Here is a 24,835-nt window from a genome sequence, read left to right on the forward strand (position 1 = left end):
ACAGTTTGTTTCAGTCATGTGAAATGTACATAACAGTGACAAAATGTTTACTTATGCACACACCCAAGTTCCTGCTTATGTCCACTCTAGTGCTGGAGAATTGGTTAGTGGAGCAGAGCTAAATAAGGAGACAGAGTCTCCAGACTTTTTTTCCCCAGTTTCAGCCATGTTATGCTTATGTCCTATCCAAGAAACTAAATTCAACTCTGTATGCTCCATTTAATATTCCAGACTACTGTTAAATCAGAAATAATGAGACAGCCTGCTTATTTAGGTGACATAATTTGCTGAAGAGAAGCAGCAGTAGAGAAGGTCATGCCTCATAGTCATTAATTCGGTCTTTCATCTGGAGGGCATGATATAATCCTATGGCTTGTTGATAGTTCTAGTATGCTTCTACAGTAATTACAGTTTATTTGATTATTTTTTAATTTCTTTTTTACTTCCCCAAATCAGCCTTGTAGATGGGAAACTGCACTCCCTCTCTGTAAATGCTTTATGCCAAATACCACTGCCCATGTCTTGGTTTGAGACTGAACACAGACTGTATTGGAGCAGACTGCTCCCATCACTGCAGTTGCTTCAAAAGGACATCTTAGAAACTGTAGAGCTGTGTTACTGTCTTAACAGTGCTAAGACAATGCTTAATGTAGAATTCTGTTTCATCTTCTGCCAGTTATTCTGGTTATTCCAGTTATTACAATTTCAGTAAAAAACCAAAAGCATTTAAACTGAAATTCTGAAAGCACTCTTTTGTTTTGGTGGCATTTTTTTGTGTAATACTGAGAGAAATTAATTCTTATGACTCTAGTTTGTATTAGTTCATAAGTGCCGTTTTTTTCTGGTAAGTTAACTTTTTCAGGCTTGTATAGAAACTATCAATATGTCGTGGCTTAAAAAGTTAACTCATGTTACTTTTAGTTCCTTTGTATTTGGAGCTTGACAAAAGTGCTACCAAAGCTTGTGGTTTTTCCCGTTTTTATAATACTGTACTAATCTGTAAGGATGCAAGGTAAGAGTTCCTTACAATGCCACTCTCAGAACCATGAGCTTGTCTTCATTTGATTTTACTCAGATTTTGTATATTAGTTTGAGTGTCACTTGACAAGAGCTCATTCTTGTCTTCTGGCATACCATCTTGGTCTTTTAGAGGCCAAAACTTGGCCTCTAAAATTAGCCTTTTATTAACAATTAATACACTTGCTTAAGCTGCAGCTACTGAAATGCAGAATTTTTCACAGAATTGTTGCAAATTGCTTTAAAAGCATGTGTATACTTTGCACACAGCTATGGGAATGATCTTGAAATTTTTGGGGGGGGGAAAAAATCAACTCTACTTGATGTGGAAAATGTGCCAGAAAGCTAAAGGTGGTCCGTCCTCCGAAGTGAAACTGTCTATTTCCATTCTGCGAGAGAGCACATTGGCTGAAATGGTTTGAATCCTACTATTGACTATTAAAAGTGCTCCTGCACTAACATAGAAAAACAGCATTCCAGTGCTTGTTTTCCTAGAAGTCTTTTAACTTTCATGATGGACTTCAGTCTTGAGAGGAAGGGCTGTAGCATCCTATTTGGCTCTGGAGCAAAAAGTGTTAAAGACGTTGCTCCTTCCAAGGTGCCATAGTGAACTTAGAAGTTAATTTGGAAGTTAATATTAAGGCAACTTACTGAAGAGTTTAGCGCTATGGGTTTAAACTTCTGTCCAGTGCAGTGATAGTATCCTGAATTTTCAGATTATTCAGAATTCATCTTCTTAGCAATAACTATGACCTGGAAACTGAATGCTACACAGCTGAATGGCAAGTGCTTTCCAGTGAGAATGATTTTCTTACTGGCCTTTTTGTCCTCTGCAGTAACCATGGTCATTACCATCACCTTCCTCTATGCGGGTCTTAAAAAAATGGCTCATCTATTTCCATATGTGCAAACAGGCATAAGTGTTATGATAAGTAACATTTTTTTCATTCTTCTGTTGGGAACAAATTATGTGAAGTAGGGTAGAATAATGTGTTTCTCTCTGATAAAGTCAGTAGCTTGTACTGACTTTTAAAAATTAAGATGGACGAAATAAGTCTTAGCTGACCAACAACATCACAAGGCACAATACCTGTCAAATAGCAAAGCTCAAGTAGTTTGGCTAAATAATTATACTTCTTGCTCTAAAAGTATTTTTCTTTGATATGAAGTGTTTGGATTTTTTTAAAAGCATAATTTTACAGATTGCAGGCAGTTAATGCTTTCTTGTGTACATTACTTCCTAGTCACTGGACAATCTGAACAAGGTAAGCTGCATGGGTCAGTTTTACTATGCAGAATGAATGTTCCCATAAAAAGTTTCTGGTTTGGGTTTTTTCCTTAATTTGTACTAAGAGAAAGTTTAATATGAACTCTTAAACATCATACAGTTTGACTAAATTCTTTCGCTCTCTTATGTTTGAGGAGCTCAGAACTGAGTGACTGAATTTAAAATGGGATCCTATTCCCCTTCAAAGGCTGGGAGGGCAGAGAAGAGTGACAAGAAAGCAGAAGCTTTCTGTTCTGTTATGCTGCATTAAGGGCAAACACTAGAACCATGTTCTTTTACCTTACCCATAACTCCTTTTGAGTGTGCATGCACATGTGCTTTCTTCCTGTTCTCCCTCTGCATCCTGTGGTAGTAGAATCAGGCACAAAGCTTTTAGCACTGCAAGCCTTTATAGAACATGTGATAGAGGCAACACAGCTTAATTTGACTGTGATGTGTGTAACATGCAGAAAAAGTTCTTTATTAGCAAAGTCTCTATTGCAGTTACAAGGCCGGCTACAGGAGGAATATTGTATTTAGGCTTCCATAATTTGCTCAAAGAACCATTATCTTGATTAATCTTCCATAATGCTATTGTGAAGGTGCTTCTGATTTTAATGGTTTGTATTGGTCAGCAGGTTTTAGACTGATACTACATAGCTTATGATTTGGTCATGCATTGATGAGAATGTAACGTGAAAAAGGTACTGACATGTATTTATAGTGATATTCTATAGTGTTTTCAATTGGAGAAAAAGGCTTTCTTCTTTCATCAAGAGGCTTGTAAACTGCAGGACAGTATGTTTGGTGTTGTGTATCTGTAGTAGTGTGATTCAATGCAGTAAAAGACAGTCTTGGTGGACAGAAAATGTATTGTTATTTAGGGTGATGTTTTTGTCTTGTCCCTATTATGACAGTTTTAAAACACTGTTTCCACACCTCTTATCTCCTTTTTTTGTGAGTCCTGTAGGTCTAGGACAGTTTCAAAGGTTGAGTTAAAGAGCAAAGGCAGCCTCTACTTCTCTCTTTGCCCACCCCAGTTCTGTGTCATTTTAAACTTCCAGCTATGTGAAGTGGAAGTACATGTACAGAGAAAGTCCACTTACAATTTCTTGGGCATTGTTTGAGCTATAGAGTGGCTGCTGATTGATATCTTCTAAGTCTCATCATCTTTGACACAAAGTCATTATGAGCGAAATGTCGGAGTTAGCGTGAGGGAACAGATAAAGATGTTTCACCTGAAGCAAGTCTGTTTGGGGAACTGAAGGTATGTAAACCAGATGTACCCAAGAACTGACACATACCTTAGCTCAGCAGATCCTTCTCCTTCTTCCTGTGGATGTCAAGGCACCAAAACTAGTCAATCAGTTTTGGCCTGATACTTAATATACAGCCTGATAAAATGTTAAGTCTAGCCTTGTCTGAGAGGACCTTTGTGTCTGTTTAGATGGGTCTGCCTCTTAGCCAGGCAGCACCCATAGAGTGATTGCACATGAGATACGTTTGCAGATAACCAAGCTGTATGTCAGATTTTCATGCTAGTGCCTGTCAAAGAATGTGTAGCTTTTTACCTAACAGTTAAAGCTCTAAGAGTCTGTGGGTGTGTGAGCCCCTTATCTTGTGTTCTGTTTCCTGTATATGTTAAGAAAGTGGTTTGTATAGTTAGACTGAACAGTACCTGTTCCAGTAGGGTTTTTTATTTGGTGTTTGTTGGAAGGTTTTTTTGTTCTTTATTTATTGTTTCGTGTTTGTTTTTTTCAATTGCCTACTGTGAAGTCTGCACCTTAGATCAAATGTTGAGGGTTTAGAGGCAATTCAGGTTCTTCCTGGAAAGTGTCTCAGTATGTGTGTATGAATATTCAGTGTTCTGGTGTCTGAATATGCTTAAGGAATTTTACTGCAAATTTTTATCCTGGACATTTCAGGTGATTGTCCTGACTGACTCCTTGCAGAAAGAGATCGGTTTATGCTCTTGTCCTATAGAAGCAGAATTGAACAAGTGTCAATTCTGTTTAAATCTGTTTTATAAATCTTGCTGTCAGACATGAGGAAACTCTGGGAAGCTGAGAACATTTTCTGAACAATCCTTTTTAGATTAGGGTAGTTACTCTGTTGGAATTGAACTATTAAACTTCAATTCATAATTTGTTTGAGTGTAGTCTGTAAAGCTGTCTCAGGAATGTAGGAAAATGTAGGCTTTGGCAGATGCCTTCATTCTAAAGATGTGGCACTTCTTTTCTGCATAAGACCCACACATCTGAGTATTCAATACTTAAGGCAGCTCACAATGTGCATTACCTGAAAAGGCAATCAGATTTGTTCAGAGGTTGGACCTGTTTTTGGGGCTGACTTGTTTGCAGTCTTTGCTGTAATGTAACACAGCAGTGTATAAATCCTGTTTCTTTTGTGTTCTTTGTTTTGCATGAGATACGGAGCTCATCTGGAAAGTTTCGGGGAGGAATAATATACGTGCTGTAGGGCATAGATTCTTGTCTGAAGGTCTTAAACTGTGAAATTCTAACTCAATTTGTGTCTTATACTAGAACAGCATTTTTCATTCCTTGTGTTAAAAGACTTCTTTTTTGTCAGTTTTTTTACTTTTTTCAAGTTAAAGTATTAGGAGGGAGAGAAAATAGATCTGCTCTGGGATTTCAGATAAATTTCTTCTGTTCTTTACCAACGAAACCCAATGCATGGGTAACTTGTGATCCACTGTCTTTGTTTATATGGATTTACAATACAGATAACTGCACTTCATGTGGTTAAATAAAATTAACACTGACCTTTCATAAGTTACAAATGCATGGCCTAGACTATTGGCATGAACTGACTAGTTAATACTTCTGCACTCAGAGTGGAGCAGCTTAACATGGGCTGGACTATGCTAGTATCTCAGCTTGGCTTCTGCTTCCAGATAAATAAAATATGCCTTTCTGGGTGGCAGCTTTTATGGCTAGTCCTGAACCATCCCCATCTTTGTATGTTGTCTTGATAAAGAAGTGTTAAGAGGTTCCCTGAGCTGGGATTGGTATGGAATGTTTCAGGCCATCTTCCTGGTCTGCTCCAGCTGTCATTAACATCTTAGCACACCTCATGTGTTGTGGCTGTAGCCTAATGTAATGTGGATTTTTTGATTTCTTCTTAATTGGCTTGCATTAGTCTAGAAGGCAGCTGCCTCCCTCCTCGGCGTACCTGTGACTGCTCCTGTGGAGGTGTTTCTTGTTACACAGTGTCTGTCATGTGAGGCGTGGTATTCACGTGTTTAATATTGTCTTGTCATGTGACTGTTCTGTGCTTCAGTTGTGCACCTTTGAAATGGTGAACTTACCCACCTTTTAAAGTAGTGCTCAAGTACAACTGACATGGGGACCTTCTAGGATAAATCCCTGTGAGACTTCTCTTCATTCCCTTTGCTGCCTCTCTAGAACAGATTTGAATTTAGGGCAGTCTTGGTGCCACTGCTACTTGGATGTGCTGTCTTACTCCTGGCAAGATGATACTCAGAGGAGAGTAGCTGAGAGCAAAGGCCTGTGCAGTAGCTCTAGCTGCAAAATGACCATGCAGGAGCAGTTCCTGGAACAGCTGATTTTAGCAGAGGCTGTGTTGTGCAATCCCTTGTGCTGGCCTGTATTTAGCTAGGTAAGTACCTTAAAGAGTGGCCTTAGTTGCTGTAGTGCTATGTTAATGAAAGCTCTTGAAATCGAAGCCACTATTGTGTCTAGATTTCAAGTTATGCTCTAGACAACAATTTTTCTAGATTATGCCAATTTGTCCTAAATTTAGAAGGTTACTTCTAAAGCCAGAATGTGATCTGTCCTTGCTGATAGATGCAGGTCTCTTGACATATTTGGTATTTTTGAGGAAAACTTATGCAGGAGTGCAGCAGAAATAGCAGTATGTAGTAAGATAGTGACCTCCTTCATGGAAAAAACAGTTGGTAGACCAGAATAATTGTTATTACTGTGCCCTAATTTTGCCACATTCTGCATTCTCTTCTTTTAAAACTGATTGGTACTAGTTCCATCTGAAGACTTAGTTCTGTCCTTAGACTTTTGTAACTGATCACGTGGAATTGGTTGATTCACCACTTATTTACTTTACACCATGGTTACTTAGCACCCATTCACATCACTGGTCTCAGGGAGTCTAGAGATGAGACTTAACTTTGTCTTAAACAGTTCTGTTGGCTGCAGTTCTGACTGGGGAATGGTTTATAGAATTTGTTTTTCCCTCCGCATTTCAGCTAGTTGATGTGGCACCTCTTTGGCCTCCCTTCTTCTTCCCAAATCAATGTGTATGTAGATTCTGCTGGACATCAGGATAAGAATACCATAAAATGCTTTTTGGATAATTTTAATAAAATGCTTTCTATTTTTATGTAAGCTTTAGTTCTAGAACCTCCCATGAAAATGTGACCAAGAATTATGATATACGTTTGGAAATCAATTTTTCCAAATGTCCTTCCTGAAATGTCTTTTTCGATCACACACTCTTTACTACTTCTGTCCCAAAAATTTTCATGGACAGTAAGACAAAGGTCAGAGGTGGTCCTGGTTTCCAGCTTGTGGTTTTTTTTCTGTGGCAATAGTATCTTGACTCAAAATTTAAAGTGACAGTAGTGTTACTTAAACAAAGAAATGGAAAATAAATTATGTTCAGTGCAGCACACTGTGCAGCTAGTATGAATGCCATTTAGCAGGCAGTTTGATTGGCCAGCTTGTATTTCCACTTCACATTCAGGCTTATTTGGTTTGAGTCATCATTTGCTTGCTTATACTTCTAAAGATAACAGGTTCAGTGATGACCGGAAGCCTTCCTTGAGCACAACACGTAGCTTAAGGTGTGGAAGTTGCTCCTTGAGGTATGTGATGGTACAGTGTAATATAAATCATTCTGTGTGGATTGAGAGTCACCTCAGTACTTTCATGACAGGTTTTACCAATTGGTAGGATAAGATCAATGTAATTTCAGTCATTAATTTAATTTGTACCTTTTTAGTTATGTTGTGTGTGCATGGGCAAGATGTAGATGTTATAAAGCAGTTGTGTGATCTTAGTGTAAGACTCTTAATGATGGCTTTTTAGGAGCAATGCTAAAGATACTATTCAGCTGTTTTCTTGCAGAAATAGTTCTAGTTCTGCAGTTTTAGTAACTGGGAACTTGAACATCACCAACTTCCTTCTTTTCTGACTAACTTGGTTCTTTAAATCCTTCTTAAAAGCTTTTTAAGAAGCAATAGAATTCTCAAACTATTAGGTGAAAAGGGGAAGGCAAATAAACGAAAGCATTGCTGTGAATGGTGAAAGCCTCTATGCTGAGTCTCATGAGCGGCTTGGCATAAAGAAATTTTGTTATTGCCCTGGTGTTCAATGCAGGGTTGTTCTTACCGAAGGCTGCAGTTCAGCAGGGAATAATGAAGGGAGGTTTGAATTATTTTGGAGATGTTTAGTTAGGTTCTTAAATAGTAGCTCTGTGAGGGGCAGTAAAAACACATTAATAGGATTCTTGGCCTCTTTTTCTGACCTCTAGGGTGAGGCTGAAATGGAGATAGCAAAATATCTGGGAAAGGTATTACAGAAAGGTTTTAGATTATAATTATTATTTTCCACTGCTGTCCCACTGTTACCATCCTCTCAGAAAATTTGTTTAACAGTGATACCTTGTATTGTGGGGAGATAGTTTGCCAGGCAAGAGAAGAGATTATCCTAGGGAAGTGACTGTTCTTTTGTCAGTCTGTGGCAGAAACAAAAATGAAGAAGGAAGTGTTGAAGTGCGTAGTACTTAAGTATTTAGTATTTAAAGTTAAACAGTGTCTTTCCTGAATTAAATAATATAAAAAGGAAATGTTTTTTCTTGTCAGCATAATGTGGAAAGTATTTTCTTCTATTAATAGAAAGCTTTGAGCTAATGGAATACTTGTTCGAGTTTAAAGAAAACCATGGGACTGCATTGGAAGCTTAGGTTGTGATGCCTTTTTTTAACTGTGTAGTGCTTCAAGCTGATGTGTAGAACTTCAGTGAAAAACCCAGTTACATATAGGAAGCTTGATACAATTTTGCTTATGGCAAACTGGAAGCTTGAAGAGTATATTATGAAAGGGTTCTTTGCTGCTCTGCTAATCCCCTAAGTAAACGTCTGGATTGATCATGGTAAGTGCTGAAATTGGTCAGTACTCTTAACTTCTTGGTGTTAGAATTAAATTTACCAGGTTTTAGTTCTGAAAGTGTGTCAAGAAAAGCTGGGGGGGGGGGGGGGGGGGAAGTGGGAAGGAAGCATCTAGGGTATAAGCTGGATGTAGATTTGGATGTCTGAGCCTGTAAACAAACGGCTTGAATGAGAGATCTGTGTATTCCCATCTCTATTTGACTGGGGGTGCTGTTTGTGATGCAAGAGCCTTAGGCTGTTGCTGCTTGGTGGTAGGCGTGGCAAGAAGGTAGAGGGGAAGACCAAAGTAGGGACTACATCATGTTTCTTGATGAGTTTCAGTCACTCTGTGTATTGTGAGCAGTAGATGATGTATTATGTCAGCATCATCCACCTTAACTAATATTCATAAAGCTTTCCGGGGAACTGCATCAACACAGAGTTGAGCAAGCTGTTCTTCTGGAGAAGAGAGGGGAAGCTAGTCATTGATTCTTTCCTGACCAGTTTTGCAGTGTGAGGTGTGCTAGACTTCTGTTGTTGGTATAGGGGGAAAAACATTGGTCAGAATACCTTAAGATAAGGGGGTGTGTGGGTGTGCAGATATTGGTGTTTCTGAAAGGGGATGTTTTCACTCCTTGAGCCTCTGAATACAGCAAGTGTTGCTGCTATGTACAGAATCACAGTTTGTAATGTGCCAGATGAACTGAGGGATATGTGAAACCAGCTTATAGTATGATACTACATAGTTTTAAATATGCTCTGTCCTAAGAACTCATGTGGGGTGAGCATTACAGTCATGTGCTTTGCAAGGACTATTGTCTGTTTCAGGCTGTTTAAACGTGAGTTGTGAGGTATGAGCCTTTGTGTACACCTCTGTGCTAAAGTAGCTTTTCTCTGGATTGTGCAACTTGCACATGTATTACTGCTGATACTGTAAATGCTCTGCAGATTTAAGCAATTACTGTCATCTCGCTTTAAACTTTTAGGAGGAGGGTTCTTGTTGCTGCAGAAAACACACTAGAATGTTCTCATAAATGTGATATCTTATTTTGGAGTTGGCAGGACTGCTTTTTGGAAGTAGCATAGGGGAAAAATTTGACAGGCATTATCTTCTTAATAATTACTCAAGTATTTTGAGGGTATATCACTGATAAATTTACTGAGTATGTGACTTCCTCTTCTAGCTGCCTGATGGCTGATAAGCTGTAGCACAGTCACTTTAAAGCACACATTAGTCACTGTGACTCCTCACTGCCCTGTACTGAAAGTGGTGACTAATCTCTGGGTCTGACTTTCCATTATGAAGTGCAACCTTTACCCTTGGTAACTAGGTGGAGGATTTTACAAAACAGGCTAAAATGTTCCTGCCTTCTGTGCTGGTTCCCCCCCCCTCACAGCCAGTGTCTGCAACTCCGTGTCAGCTAGGAAAGATGTGAGGCATCAGATGTGCTGCTAAGCTCTTAACAAATCTTTAGACCTTGCTGACTCTTTGAGAAGAACTTTGCTTTGGATAGTGGCTTTTCAGCAGTGTCTGTGAAGCTCTAGCAGAATGCAAGCATAGCAATGAGAAGCCAGCCTGCACATAAAAGCATGATCCGGAGGCTTATTTTGGCACTTGTTTTTGGCATTCTTTTGCCTGGTGAGACTGAGGTAGTACAGTGACTTCCACACTTTGTACAGTGTTTATCGTCTTTTCTAATGAGTAGAAGGAGGTTATGAGCCAGACACTTTTTGCAATGTTACAAAATATGCAGTGGTAGAGCACCTTTCTTGCCTTTATTCAAAAGCAGCTGATTCAGAGGTTAAATACTACTTCAGGTTAGCAGACTTTTTTGTGCAGCTCTGAAATACTGAAACAGTCTCATTTTAGAGAGTATGGGTTAAGCAGGAAGAAGACCTAATCTGATTTTTCTGGAGTGAAGAAGTTGTGAGGGAGTCTTTAGGTTTTAGACTTTAATGTTGGAATAATGTTAATATTTCTTTTGGCTCTTTTAAAAAAGATTTAGCAATGTGCATTGACAGTTAAGGCAGCCAGCACTGTCCTGAGCTGTATTTAATAGGAACATAGTCATTATTTGTACAGAAGTGATTATTTCTCTCTGTTCAGTATTACCTAGCTGTGTCTGGAATACTGTATCTGTTTTTTGGTCCTTGATCCAGGAAAAGCATGAACTGGCAGCAAGCCCAGCAGAGGGACCATCAGGGTGGTCAGGAGGCTGGAGCACAGGCCCTGTGAGGGGAGGCTGGGGGAGCCTGAGTTACTTCAGCCTGAAGAAGAGCAGTCTCAAGAGGTACCTGACTGCAGCCCCTTCATACCTGCAAGGATGCCGTCAGGAACACTGGGGCCAGGCTCTTCACAGTAGTGGGAAAATGAGGTACAAAGGCTGTAGCTTCTAATAAGAAGTAGATACAGTAGATTTAACCATTAAAAAAACCCAAAACACTAAAACAACAGAAATAACCCATCAAACTTTCACTGTGAGAACAACCATGCGGTGGAAGTGGCTGTGTGGGGTGGTTGTGAATCTTTGTAAGCATTAAAAAGTACAGCTGGATTGAAACCCTGAGTCATTGCTGATCCTGGCCAGAGGCCCAGAGACCTCCTGAGGTTTCTTCTAGCTTGAATGGTTCTGTTTGTTCTGCTGGTTCTAAAAATGTATGACTGATGATTCTGAAAACACGTGTTTTGGAAAGACTGTTAACCTGCAAATAAAACCAACTTTGTCATATATATGTGGATTATTTCCAGAATGAGTTACAGTAGTACTAAAAGATAGCAAATATTTGACAACTATTGTGATCTTCTTTCTTGAAAGATAAGGGTAGTAATAATCACAAGGAAAATCTAGGCATGTCATGGTGACACCCTTAAAGGACATCAGACTGTTACTTACCAAATACAGTCCTTTGGAGTCTGGGGACCAAATGGTTCAAGGGTTTGAAGATGCCTTCATGCAGTTCAGGGAAACCTGCTCATCAGTGTTCAAAATTATAAAAGAGCTTAAAGATACTTTTTTTTTCCCCTTGCTTGCTTAGTTAGTGGGGCCAGGTTGGATGGGGCTTTGAGGACTTGGTCTAGCGGAGGGCATCCCTGCTCATGGCAGGAGGGCTAGTCTTTAAGGTCGTTTTCAACCCACACCATTCTGTGATGCTGTGAATGTTTTTTGTGTTTCTTGGGACATACAGTTTTAGAAACCTGGCCTTCTGTAGAACACACTGGATAATGAATTACTAGGAAAATGGAATCTAACATACTTTTTACTATTAAGAGGTGTGATAAAACTTGGTTTGTATAAATAGATAACATGTAACCTTGACGTTTTTCTCCTCTATTTAGACAAGTGTAGGGATTTAGTCCTTAAAAGATGTCTTCTGTTGGTACATTAATAATCCTAAATGAGGGACTTGCAAAATCTCCCTCTCAAGGTAGAGGGAGTAACTGCTCTATTTCTACTGCTGAAAAGAATTTTATATGTAGTAAGTAGTTAATGCTTTTTATTAAAAAGTTAATGTGATGATAATGAACTGTTCTTCAGTAATCCAGCTTTGTTCTACTTGCAGTTCTTCAGCATCACAGCAGTTTTCTTTTGGAGGTTTTGGGTGGTGATAGGTTTCTTTTTTATTCCTCCCAGTGGTCTGTGTGCTGTGAGATGTACATATAGCTTAGGAGAAAGGATACTATAGAAATTAACTGAGACCTGGAATACTCTCAAAAATAAAAATTAAGGAGAAACCCCTAAAACCAAGTTTTTATGCATTGCTGTCTAGATAACAGCAGTATCCTGGCTTCTTTTTTAGTTCTAGTTCCATGGGTAGTCCTAAAAATTTGACTGACTGAAACACAGTCTCACTAACAATTGTTTCCCAGTAATTGTAGATAAAAATATATGAAAATATTCTCTCATGTTACTTCAAATTGTACTTTTTTACACACCCTTTTTCTGCAGCTACCAAATACAAGAATACAGCTGTATTAAATGTTTAAGCCAGTCTTAACAAAAGTGAATGATGCTTAAAAATAGTACTGCCTAAAAATCTTTCCCATCTTGTATATGAAAGTAAAGTATAGCTTCTCTTACTGTCAGAACAGATCAGTCTCACTGTTTTGGATACTCTTTTTCCAATAGTATTGAAACAGCAGGTTAAGAACTGTTTATTTGAAAACCCTGTGCAAATTGTGACTATTCAGTCCTTCCTTCTTAAATTACAGAAATAAACATATATTGAGAAATGTTGAAGCTCCAATACTGGATGAGAAATACCAGTTGTGAGCTAACTTTGTGAAAATGACCTTTACATAAAAATTGGATGACTAACAAGCTAAATAAAACTCCATGTTATTCTTAAGTTCTAGCATAAAGAGCCAAATGCAGACAGGCTTTCCTATGCTTTTCTCAAAGCTGTGCCCCCTGTCAACTGTTTTCTTTCACATGACAGTCAAATGGAGGTGCAGAAAACTAAGGGAGCTATTTGCATGGGAGTGAGTAGGAGCTCAGAAGAAAAAGTTAGGACCCTTCCTCTTTTAGCATCTTTTTAATTCCTAAGATTTTCTTTGAAATAGGTTGTTCCTTGAGGCAATTATGATTTCTGCCGTAAAGCTGCTGGTTAAGAAGTTCTGCTTCTTGATGAGGTAACATTTATTTTTAGAAGGTATAAAAGTGGTTCCAAAAATAAAAATTGTTCCTAAAACCTAGATGTATCCCTTATAGGAATTTTATTTATCCTTTTGGGGTACTTGGCCAGTTTTGTGTGAGTTTGAGACTTCCCCAGTAGTTACTCCTTCAGAGCAATTTGGTGTGCTTTTCATACCTAGGTGTTGGCAAGATGGCTAGATCTAAGCATTGCTGCCTGGTTGCTGAAGAATTCTAAGGCCTTCCACCAGCAAGTTTATGGGCACCTTCTGGTTTTGATAGGGGGATGTTTTGGATTTGACCAAAAAATCAAATGGATATTTTATCTAACTAAACATAAGGACAACATGAAGCTAGAAGGAACCACACCTCTTATGAGGATGTGAATGGATATTTGAATTGGGGACTGGAACTTGGCAGAAAAATGTGTGTACTTCTGGGGAGTTCCTTTTACAGCCCAGTAGCAGAGGATGATTAGGATGTTGGTGTTCTGTATCTGTCACTTCTCTGGCCAGTCAGATTGGCAGCAAGGGATTGAAAGCTTCAAGAGTGGCTTTTGTCTTTTTCATCAATAGGCTTGCTAATTTCTTTTAGACTATGGGAGAAAGAGGTTGAAAAGGTACTATAAAGGGAAGCACTTACCTTCTTACAGATCTCTCATTAGATGATATGTAGCACCTTTAATTATCAATGTAAACAAACTTTTGACCACAGTATGCACTCTGCTTGAAATAATCTTGATGAGCTATCAGAAATGGTAGATCAATATGCCTTGAAATCCTTTTAAAAGTACCAGAAAGGAACACAACTTTCTCCTGCAAGCTGTAGCTATAATTGTTTTGCTTAATAAGTTAATATGAGAACATGAGCACCACTCTACTTTTTAGGTTATTGTTCATCTGCACGTCAGATACCCTTTGATCTTTAAGGCTTAGTTGGATGTCGTTAAACATCTGAAAGTAAAATCTTTCTTTTGCTTATGTCACTAGTGGTGTTAGGTATATGTGGGGAAGAGAAGGAAATAACTAAGGTAGTTCGCTCTCAGTAAATGTGTAATTCTAATAATGTTTCAACTGCGTAGGATGTAAAATTTACCAGGTTTTGCTGATTGCTGCCTCAGTGACTTCTATATGTAACAATGGTGAGAAGTGGGGTCTTGACTTAGTAGATGAATGTTAGGTACATGGATTCCAAAGCATAAGCAAGTAGACAGGTTCAGATATTTTCTATACTGTCACTAAAGTGTTCTGTTATATGCTTAGCTTTAGTAGACAGAAGGAATAGAAGAGTGTGTGTGTTAAGAAAAAGACTTGTGAAACTTAAAATGTTATTCTGCTGTAGCTTTGAGTAAGGCTGTTGGTTTTGTAGATGCTCTAAAAGAGTATTTTTAGTTGTAGGAAGCATCAGAGAGGCTGTTGCCTGGCTGATGGGTTAAACATGCCCTGTACTTAGAGATGCAGAGATCATCACAATATCATTGCTAAGAGGGAGAAAAAACATCCAAAATCACCACTTGTTTTCTTGAGTGTTTGTTTGTATGTGCTGTGTGTGAATAGTTATCATACACTTGTTGATCAGGAATTTAGAGAAGGTCAACAAATGACAGTGGATTTCAGAAACAATGCTGAGGGATAAATTTAGAAATGCTTCTTAGCTATTTCAGTATTATTTGTATGAATCTCATGTGTTAAGGATCTGAACTGTTACCCCTTCTCTTTTTCAGTGGTTGGAGCAGCACCCAGGAAATCAGTGGCATTTATGTGCTGACCATGTTAAATGTCTTCTTTGTTTGGGTGGGATGAGGCTGGAGGGACCAAAACACAATCACTTAACTTTCCAGGCTCTTTTGGTTTTAGATTGTCCTCTAAGCAGGTTGCATGTTCTTAAGACAAATTCTGTGGTGTGTGGTTAGGGAGACTGGCAGCTCTAGCTGCCATCATGATGACTTAATTTTATGTAAAGTATGGTAAACTGGCAGCCTGTGTTGGCATGCAGAGATGTGAGGGGTAGCAGTGCTGAACTTCTCTTAGAGGAACTACTAAAATAAGAGAATTACAGTTTGCTGGTAGATAGGAAGCAATTTTTACATGGTAATACTATTTTTGCCATAGGAGCTGAAGAGTAAGAAAAATAGGTACATCACAACTATGGTGAGTAAGTGGTTTCAAGGAACTTTAAAGATGGGGAAATGACCTTTATTTTTGCTGGAGCAATGTCTGTTCTCTGGAGATGAACTTCATTCTTTTCTCCTTTTTGAAAATGTTGTTATAAAACATACACGCTTACCTGTTTTATCTTACAAAACTTTTATGAATTAACAAATGTAGCCTGAAATAAATCCTGAGTAATAATGACTCCTATTTGTTCCTGTTTAAAAACTATCTAAATAGATTTTTTTTAAGTAGCTAAAGGACAAACACAGGTTTGTTTGTCATCTGTTCTGTGTATAGTGTACCATAACTAAGAATCTAATCCAGGGGTATATTTCTCAGTTATCTGAAATTTCAGACATTTAGTGGGTATTACAGTGGCTATATAAACGCATTTTTGACTTGATGGAATCCTCATTTAGATCTAATGAAATTTGATGGAGCTATCTATTGAGTAGATTTTCTAGATGAATCTAAATTAATTTATACCTTGCAAAATCAAATTCTGTAATGCCCTTCTGTTTTTTGTCCCATCACCTGAACTAACAAAATTTGTCTGATTTTTATGGACAACCCATATTAATATCTGTAGCAACCCTGTGGTCAAAACCAGGATATTTTGCGTGGAATATCTCTAAGCAGTAAAATTCAATGTTGCTGCAAATATGGATTAGTCTTAATTCTGACAACTGATAAAGCAAGTGATGTCATGATCATTAAAGTCTGTGGATCTTGTCCTTTAAAAAAAAACCAAGCCTAAGTTGGTACTAGTTCTTAAACTGATATGAGATTTATCAAATTACTCAGCAGGAGTCAGTTTGAATTATTTCACAGTAATGATCTACCTCTACTTTGCCTTTTGACTGTTTGTAAGTAGATTTGGATGGAACTTAAATACTTAAAAAATGCCTATTCTGAGAATAAGATTTTGTTCACTGTCACATTACTAGTTATGAAGGTCCTCAGTGTTTTGGGGTTTTTTTTGCAGATGATTCAGCTCTAGAAGAAAGATTTGTCTTCACAAATTCCTTTGAAAGCACAATGGACGCATTTTAGTGTTCTACAGAAGTCATCTAGGAGCAAGAACATTGGACTTTGAGGAAGAACAAAGTTCAGAGAGCCCGGAAATTGGTCACTAACAAACACACTTTGGCCATACAGCTTGGAAATGAATACCATTGAGACAGCAAAGCTTGAAGAGCATATGGAGGGTCAACCAAATGACACTTCTACTGGCTACTCACGACCTACTCTCTCAGTCAGTGAAGAGAACAAAAATGGCACTAGCAAACCAAAGGGCTTGTCTAATGGCTTGCGAAAAACAGCAAAGAAGTATCCTGATTACATCCAGATTGCTATGCCTGCTGAATCTAGGAACAAATTTCCTCTGGAATGGTGGAAAACAGGCATTGCCTTTGTCTATGCTCTCTTCAACTTGATTTTAACAACTGTCATGATCACTGTGGTCCATGAGAGAGTACCTCCAAAGGAGCTAAGCCCTCCCTTACCTGACAAATTTTTTGATTACATTGATCGTGTGAAATGGGCTTTTTCTGTATCAGAAATAAATGGAATGATACTACTTGGCTTATGGATATTCCAGTGGTTGTTTCTTAGATACAAGTAAGTTAGCAGTATTGTCTTTTCTCTGCTGTATATTTTTATTGCTCACTTTGGAGACAAGAAACTGCACAGTTCTGGGCCCCTCCGTTTAGGAAGGATGTTGAGATGCTTTAGCGTGTCCAGAGGAGGGCAACAAGGTTGGTGAGGGGCTTGGAACACAAGCCCTGTGAGGAGAGATTGAGGGAACTAGAGTTGTTTAGCCTGGAGAAAAGGAGACTTTAGAGGTGACCTTATCACTCTCTACAACTTCCTGAAAGGGGATTGTAGACAGGTGGGGGTTGGTCTCTTCCACCAGGCAGCAACTGACTGAACAAGAGCACACTGTCTCAAGCTGCGTCAAGGAAGGTATAGGTTGGATATTAGGAAAAAGTTTTTCATGGAAAGAATAATAAAGTACTGGAATGGTCTGCCCAGGGAGGGTGGTAAAAGGTTTAAAGAAAGATTAGACATAGCACTTGGTACCATGGTCTAGTTGACATGTTAGGGCATGGTTTGGACTCGATCTTGGAGGTCTCGTCCAACCTCATTATTCTGTGATTCTGTACAATAAAATCTATAACAATGTTGTAGAATAGGGCTGGCAGGAAAATAACAAAGGGATGGCTTGTTTACAAAACGTTCTAGTGTCTATGACAGATATGGAAATACAGGTTTTCTGATTATTGAATAATGTTTTTTAATTCTGGATTTCTGACACCTATGTTGTACTAGTCAACTTTATTCTGAAATTGGGCCTTTCAAAGCTTGTTTACTGATGTGGAGGTGTTTAAACTGAGGAAATTGTGATGATGTAAGAATCTCTTCCAAATTTGAGGAAGAACCCACTGTCCTCTACGGCTAAATAGAAGTTTTCTCCTGTGTCTTCATTTGCTTAAGCTATGTATATTTAAGTCAAGAATGTGGTTATAGTATGGTACTAAAAAGAGAAGGTCATTGAGTTGAGGAAAACTGCCTGACTGCACCTGTAAGTTAGATTGAGGCCATGTTAAATTGGTGGTAGCTTTGCACTATAAGGAGCTAACAAGACTAAAAGCTGACAAAGGACTTTTTAGTATTGATTCAGAGAAGTGTATGGTGAAGAGCTGGGGTGGAGCTGCTCTTTCATTCTAAGGATTTAGCTACCTAGTGAAGCTAGAGCTCCATAAAAGTTAAATATCCTGCACGTAAACTTTGTACTCAATCATTTTCCCCCTTTCCTTACTTTCAGATCAATAGTGGGACGCAGGTTCTTTTTTATAATAGGAACTTTGTATCTGTACCGCTGTATTACCATGTACGTTACCACCTTACCTGTGCCTGGAATGCATTTTCAGTGTGCGCCTAAGGTAAGAGCCTTTGCCTCTTGCATCTTGCCCTAGTCTCTGCATCAGTCCTGATGGCTCCTTAGAACAAATTGAAGGTAGTGTTTCAGGTATTACTTAATAACAAATTACTTTCAGTTGATGTCTTCAGAAACATAGGTAGTGATAAACCAAAACTTGTGTGATACGGAAAGAGCCTCAAGTTGTTGATGCAGTTGAGTGCTCCCTTGCAGAACATCTTAGGTTGAAATAGTGCTGCTACTAAATCAATCAACTTGCTTCTGAGGCTCAAGCTAATCACTCTTAATACTGCATCAGTATTTTTTCTTATATGGTGGGATACCCAAGTTCAATATTGTAATTTATAGGCTGATATACAAGCTTATGTTGCTGTATCCCTTTAGAAACCCAAACCCATGTGCTTTGTTGAGTTTCTATTTGGTCAAGAGCTATCACGATACCTGAAGTCAGCTACCTGTCTCTGCTTCCAACCTGCAAAATATATAGGAATGTGACTTAAACGAGTTCAGCTGTGTAAATGAACTGATATGTATAGAAACATGGATGTGCTAATAGTGTTACAAAAATATTTTAAACATTTAATGACACTGGAGTTAAGTGGTGACATAAGAGTTGTTACTCCCACTTTCGATTACTAATAAAAAGTCGTAGACTTGAAATTCCTTGGAACAAACTATCATGTTGGCTGTACTGAAAAAAAGTATTGCCAGTTTAGTGGGAGGATAAATTTGTCACCTCTTTGATAGGATTTCTAGTCTTGAATTCCAGCAACATGGCTGTTCTCTACTACTTTGAGACAACTTAGGGATATAGTGGATGAATTACTTCTTATGAATCAGTGTCTGTTTGAAAATGCTTTATTTAATGGTCACTACTGTAAAGATTTTATGGTTTTCTTCTAATAGCTTGGGGAATGACTATGTAGTAGACTGTGTATTGAGGAGTGAGAAGAGGTAATCAAACGAAAATGCAAATGTCTCTGCTGAAAGTTCATTTTGCTAGCATTAAACCAGGATGAATTACTTGAACTGTGGAAAGATACTTGATGATAATTCTTCTGGATTACTTTTGTCACATGAGTATTTTTCTGATTATGGAAAACACAGTCATCTGTTTTTCTTGTGGTTTTTTTTCCTAGAGTTAATTTTTAACAGCTAGGTAAAACTGAGTGTTTGCCTACTATCTGTGAGAAATAAAGAGCTGGTCCTAATGCATGCTTTAAAAATGTACATCCTCCAAATACGAGTATGTCCTGAGTTTGTAACTAAATCTCAGATGAAGTGAGTTTGAAGTTTTTACTCATTAGAAACACTGGTCAGCTCTGAGCAGAGTAACAGAACTGGTATCCACGGTTGTACTGGTTTTGAATTGGTTTCATACATTCTGTCAACTGCTGTCATGAGAGATCTGACCTTACAGATTTTTAATTTTTAACTTTTCAGTATATTCTGCTTCTCATTCTCATACAATGCATATTTTAGAATAACCTGGGAAAACATAGACAGAATGCTAGTGTTACCAAACTGATCTTTATCGCCTGTCAGTTTTGAAATGCATGCTTATTTGTTTAAGAATATGTGGAAGAAGGCCAGTGAAAATGAAAATAATTTGTCCTTTTATCCCTGTCTTCCTGACTCTACATGTGTTTGGGCAAGAAGTGTACTTGAGTCACTTATGGTGTATCTTAAAATTTATATTTCTTTCTGGTGTTCTAGTTGAATGGAGACTCTCAGGCAAAGGTTCAGAGAATCCTGCGACTGATTTCTGGTGGTGGTCTATCCATAACTGGATCACACATCCTGTGTGGAGACTTCCTGTTTAGTGGACACACTGTAGTACTAACGCTGGTCTATCTGTTCATCAAAGAGTGTAAGTGGTTCTATTTCAATGCACTTCCTTGTTCATATTTGTTGTACTGGGAAAACAAATGACAAAAGTACATGTAAAACTACTGCCCTCCAAAAGTTATTTATCAACTTGTACACAGACTGTATTTATATGGGTTTGAAACACAAATTGAGTGGAAATGGAACCATGGCTGTAGTAAAATCATAAAATGGTTAAGGTTTGAAGGGGCCACTGTAGGTTATCTAGCCCAACCTTCCTGCTCAAGCAGAGTTCCCTAGAGCACATTGCACAGGATTTTGTCCAGACAGTTCTTGAGTGTTTCCATGGGGGAGACTTCACGGCCTCTTTGGCAGTCTGTTCCAGTGCATGGTCACCTGCACAGTAGACAGGTTCTTCCCCACAGTTAGGTAGAACTTCCTGTGCATTGTTTCCTGCCTGATGCTTCTTGTCCTATTGCTTGGCACCACTGAGAAGAGCCTGGTTCTGTCATCTTGGCACACTTCCTTCAGATACTTAGAGATACTGATGAGGTCCCCTCTCATGCTTCTGCAGGCTAAACAGGCCTATTTTCTTCAGTCATTCCTCATAAGAGAGGTGCTCCAGTTTCCTAATCATCCTCTTAGCCCTCCAATGGACTTGTTCCACATCTGTCTTGTACTAGGGAGCCTGGAACTCCAGATGTGGCCTCACCAGGGCTGAGCAGAGGATCAGGACCACCTCCTTCAACCTGCTGGCAATGATCTTACTAATACACCCCAGGATGCTCTGCCCTTCTTGGCCATGAGGGCACTGCTCATGGACAGCTTGGCCACCAGCACCCCCAGGACCCTCTCAGCAGAGCTGCTTTCCAGCAGGTTGGCTCCCACACTGTACTGGTGCACCAGGTTCTTCCTTTCTAGGTGCAGGACCCTGAACTTGCCCTTGCTGAGTTTCAAAAAGTTCTGCTCTGCCCATCTCTTCAGTGTCTGAGATCTTCTGAAGGGCAGCACAGCACCACTCCTCTGAGCTTTGTATCCTCAGCAGACTTGCTGAGGGTGCACTCTATCCCTTCAACTAAGTTGTTGATGAGTAAGTTAATACTGGGTGCAGTATGAACCTTTGGGTTGAACTAGACTCTGTGCCACTGATTAAAAACCCTCCAAGCCCTGCCATTCAGCCAGTTCTCAGTCCACCTCACTAGTTGTCCAGCTTTGCTTGTGAGGACATCATGGGAGACAGTGTCAAAGCCTTTCTGAAGTTCACATAGACAACATGCAGTTCTCTCCTGTTACTTATCCAGCCAGTTGTCCAGATTTTGAAGGCAATCAGGCTGGTTAAGCATGATTTCCCTGTGGTGACTCCATGCTAACTACTCCTGATCACCTTGTTTTCCACATGCTAAGTGGTGGCCTCAAGGGTGAGCTGTTCCATCATCTTCTCAGGGATTGTGGGTAAGGCTGACTAAAAGTGCTGTGGGCTTTAATTAAGGGCTTAATGTGGCTAAACATGTCATCTCTATGTAAGTGTTTATTGGTTGATTAAACAAGATAGCTTTTCATCGTTTGTTGACAGGTTATTCAAATTTTGGATAAAACATACTGTAGTTAATTATGCACACTAGCTCTGTGCGGGTTAGCTGCAGGGGACTGTAGGGAATTTTGTGGCTTGAACACAGCATCATTGCACAGTTACACTGCATCCAAAAGCAAAGTTACTTTTCTCAGGTGTGCTGTACATTAGTTACTGCAAGCAATGAATAGTTAATTCATGCTCTTTGGATGTCTTGTGCTTGAGTCTTCTACTTAATGCTTCTTGTAGTTGATAAGAATTTGGCAAGCATGCAGAAGATGCAGTTATGGTTTCCCCCTTTGCTTTACATTGCTCTGGGGCATGGGAGGAAAAAATCTTCTGTGCTGCACCCAGAGTATCTCTTAAAGTGTTAGAGAACTGAGGACTGACTTCTAAATCTAATACATGGTAAGCAGTGCTTCTATCCTGGGAGCTTGGCTGCTCATGAATATGTAGTGGGGAGTTCCCTTTTCAGTTCACATGTTTGGAGTTGGAATCTTCCCTCCTACTGTTGTGTCCCAAACTATGCAAATGCTAGTTTGGCTGATGGGAATGTGTAATTCGCACTGAAACAAAAATAAGACTAACCAGCATTAGTTGGATGCCTTCCTTTTATTAAAATGCTGAGGGAACAAGGTGCTGCAGTGCTGCATTCTGCCTTAAACAAAAAACATAATATGAAAGGGCCTCTTGAATATGATAGACTCCAAATCTGTAGATTTGAGATGTTCTTTGAACAGGGATTTAAGATGCTGATTATAGTCTGATGATTCTTAGACCTAGGTCTTTCCTGTGAATTGAATGCTACTGGGGGAATGGCATTTGTAACTCATCAAAATTACCAGAGCAATATCAGGAAAATAGCCTAATAATAGTTATTGTTTGCCTTGTTTTGTCTGTTACATTGCATTTTAATGCTATTCACATACTACTCAATTGTACCAGGAAAGATGAAGACAACGCAGTATTCTCTGGGCTAGTTTTACTCCTGTATTTTATACTACAAGGGATTGGGAAAATTGCATCATACAATTTTTTGTAATAAGCCCTTTGACTGCTGCCCAGTTGTTAGGCATGTATTTCAGTGAAGTTGTGAACATTTCAGTGCTCCGTAAGTGAGAAATGCATAGCTTTGTTTTTTGCCTCCCATATAATTATCAAAATGTTATCTGAACCAAGACATAAGCCCTATAATTGCTCTGAATTAGAGGCTGCTTTTTTGCTCTTTCGATAACTGTCTTTGGTATAAGATGCATTCTGGGATTTTTATGTCTGGCTTAGGGGAGTTTTTGCTCTGTTCTTCCTTTCATACTCTGCCATTTTTTCACTTACTCCTCTGCACTCCACCTTTTTCACCAGAACAGTTATGCATATTTTTAGTATTTTTAGCCTTGGTATGTCTGTCTTGCTCAGTGCTGTTTTCATCAGCTTCTTGAGATTACTTAGCTTCTTATTTTAAAAAAAAGATCTCCACCTACTGATTTTTTTTATCTGCAGTGTTTTGGGGAGAGTTAAGATAATTTATTGTTTTGACACTTTCACCAAAAAGTGGTCCTACAGTTACTATTTTGCACAGGCCTCTGAGAGCCTACTGGGCAGGCTTGTTGAGATCAGTAACTTTTCTGCTGGTATTGTGTGGAAGTAAAGGCTGGCCATTGCCCGACAAGGCAAGAGGTGCCAAAACCTCCCACTGTGAGTGAAATGAAGCCAGTTAGCCTGTCAGAAGTTATGAATGGTCATTGTGACACTCAAGGCATTTTTCAGTGGGAAAGAAATACAGGAGAACTTTTCCACTGAAGTGGCTTAAATGCATTTTGAATAGCTTCACTCCCATTTTTAAATCTTTCATTAAAGGATATAAATTCACATACTGTTCTTTTCTGTACAGTGTATTTTGTTTCACAGATCTGAGGCTTCATGCAAATTAGTTAAAGCTTAAGAATTAAAATGAGTGTCTTTTTCTGTTGAATCTGTCATCTCTGCTCAGGTTGTATCAATTCTAGACACTTGAATTCAATCGAGTATAGGCTGTAAAAAGAAAAGATTAAATACACTTTGGTTATTTAACTTGGGTGTATGTTTTGCCTCAATTCTGTCTCTTCCTCTGCACCCCAAATCCTAGCAACTATTTAACTGGAGAACTTAATTTGACTAGAAAATGGGTGGCTGTGTTTTCTTACTAACTCATCTTGCGTTCAGTTTAAAAAGTAAGAACACTTCAGTAAGGTTGCGTCATTTATTAGTCTTGTTTTCTGTGTCAAAGCAGGGGGTTTATACCAGCATGATATGAATTATGTTTTCAAATTTAGTAACCTTAAATTAATCTTTTTCTCCTTCCTTTTGTGGATTGCTATAATAATATAGATGGCTTTTTGCTGTGTTTTTTCCCCATCACCTCCCTGTTTCACAGATTCACCACGTCATTTTTGGTGGTATCACTTAATTTGCTGGCTAATGAGTGCTGCTGGCATCATTTGTATCCTGGTTGCTCATGAACACTATACCGTAGATGTCATCATTGCCTACTATATCACCACGCGGCTCTTCTGGTGGTACCACTCAATGGCTAATGAAAAGGTGAGTGGCAAATACCTTCAGAATCAATGTATAGCCTGCATTTGTTAAAGCTTAAACTTAGTTCTTAATTTCAGCATAAAAATAGAGGTTCCATATTGAAGTTTAAACAGAATGGGCAAGGAGTTTCACTTCATTGTTATTTGTAAATAATATTAATTTGTCTTAATATTTTTTGAACTTTGAGGTTTTAATGCTGTAGTTTATGTATAGAATAGCCCTTCTTTGTCTCAGCTTATGAATAAACAGTACTTGAGTAATAAAATTTCTGGCCAACTGAAATTACCTAGACAATACTAAAATTCTAGTGACAATTATTCTGTAAATGTCATTAAAGGTATGCTGTTCAGAAGGTATCTGCTGCAGTTGTTTCAACAACACATTGAAGTAGCAGCATAGCTCTCAGGCCCATTTAATCTAATTCTCAACTATTAGTCATCAATGGAAAGACAACATGCCTGAAAGCACTCATATTGAAAAAGACTTGAGTGCTTTGTTGCCCCAAATTTTGTACAGCAACAAAGCAGCCCTTTGTGTTAAAGATGCTGAGTTTGTAGTATGCATTTGGACTATTCCAATGGAAAATTCTGTGTTTTCTAGGCTAAATACTCAGTCTTTGCAGAAATGCATGCAAATGCATTGCATTTTTTCTGTTTTCTTGATTCAAATGTAATTGATTATAAGCCTTTAAACTGACAGTTGCCTTTTCCT

The 24,835-nt window shown here is 38.7% G+C and overlaps 1 protein-coding gene across 3 annotated transcripts in view; it reads left to right on the plus strand.

Annotated features, from left to right (window-relative positions):
- SGMS2 (sphingomyelin synthase 2) overlaps positions 1 to 24,835 on the plus strand; it is a 44,841-nt gene that overhangs the window by 9,079 nt on the left and 10,927 nt on the right. For all 3 annotated transcript variants that reach the window (XM_048304357.1, XM_048304358.1, XM_048304356.1), the window contains exons 2-5: positions 16,198 to 16,832; positions 18,040 to 18,157; positions 19,870 to 20,023; positions 23,961 to 24,127. In XM_048304357.1, coding sequence (XP_048160314.1) covers positions 16,378 to 16,832; positions 18,040 to 18,157; positions 19,870 to 20,023; positions 23,961 to 24,127 — 894 coding nt within the window. In that variant the 5' untranslated portion in view covers positions 16,198 to 16,377. The remainder of the gene's footprint in view (positions 1 to 16,197; positions 16,833 to 18,039; positions 18,158 to 19,869; positions 20,024 to 23,960; positions 24,128 to 24,835) is intronic.

The sequence above is a fragment of the Corvus hawaiiensis genome, chromosome 5, assembly GCF_020740725.1.
Source record: "Corvus hawaiiensis isolate bCorHaw1 chromosome 5, bCorHaw1.pri.cur, whole genome shotgun sequence".
Taxonomy (NCBI): Eukaryota; Metazoa; Chordata; class Aves; order Passeriformes; family Corvidae; genus Corvus; species Corvus hawaiiensis.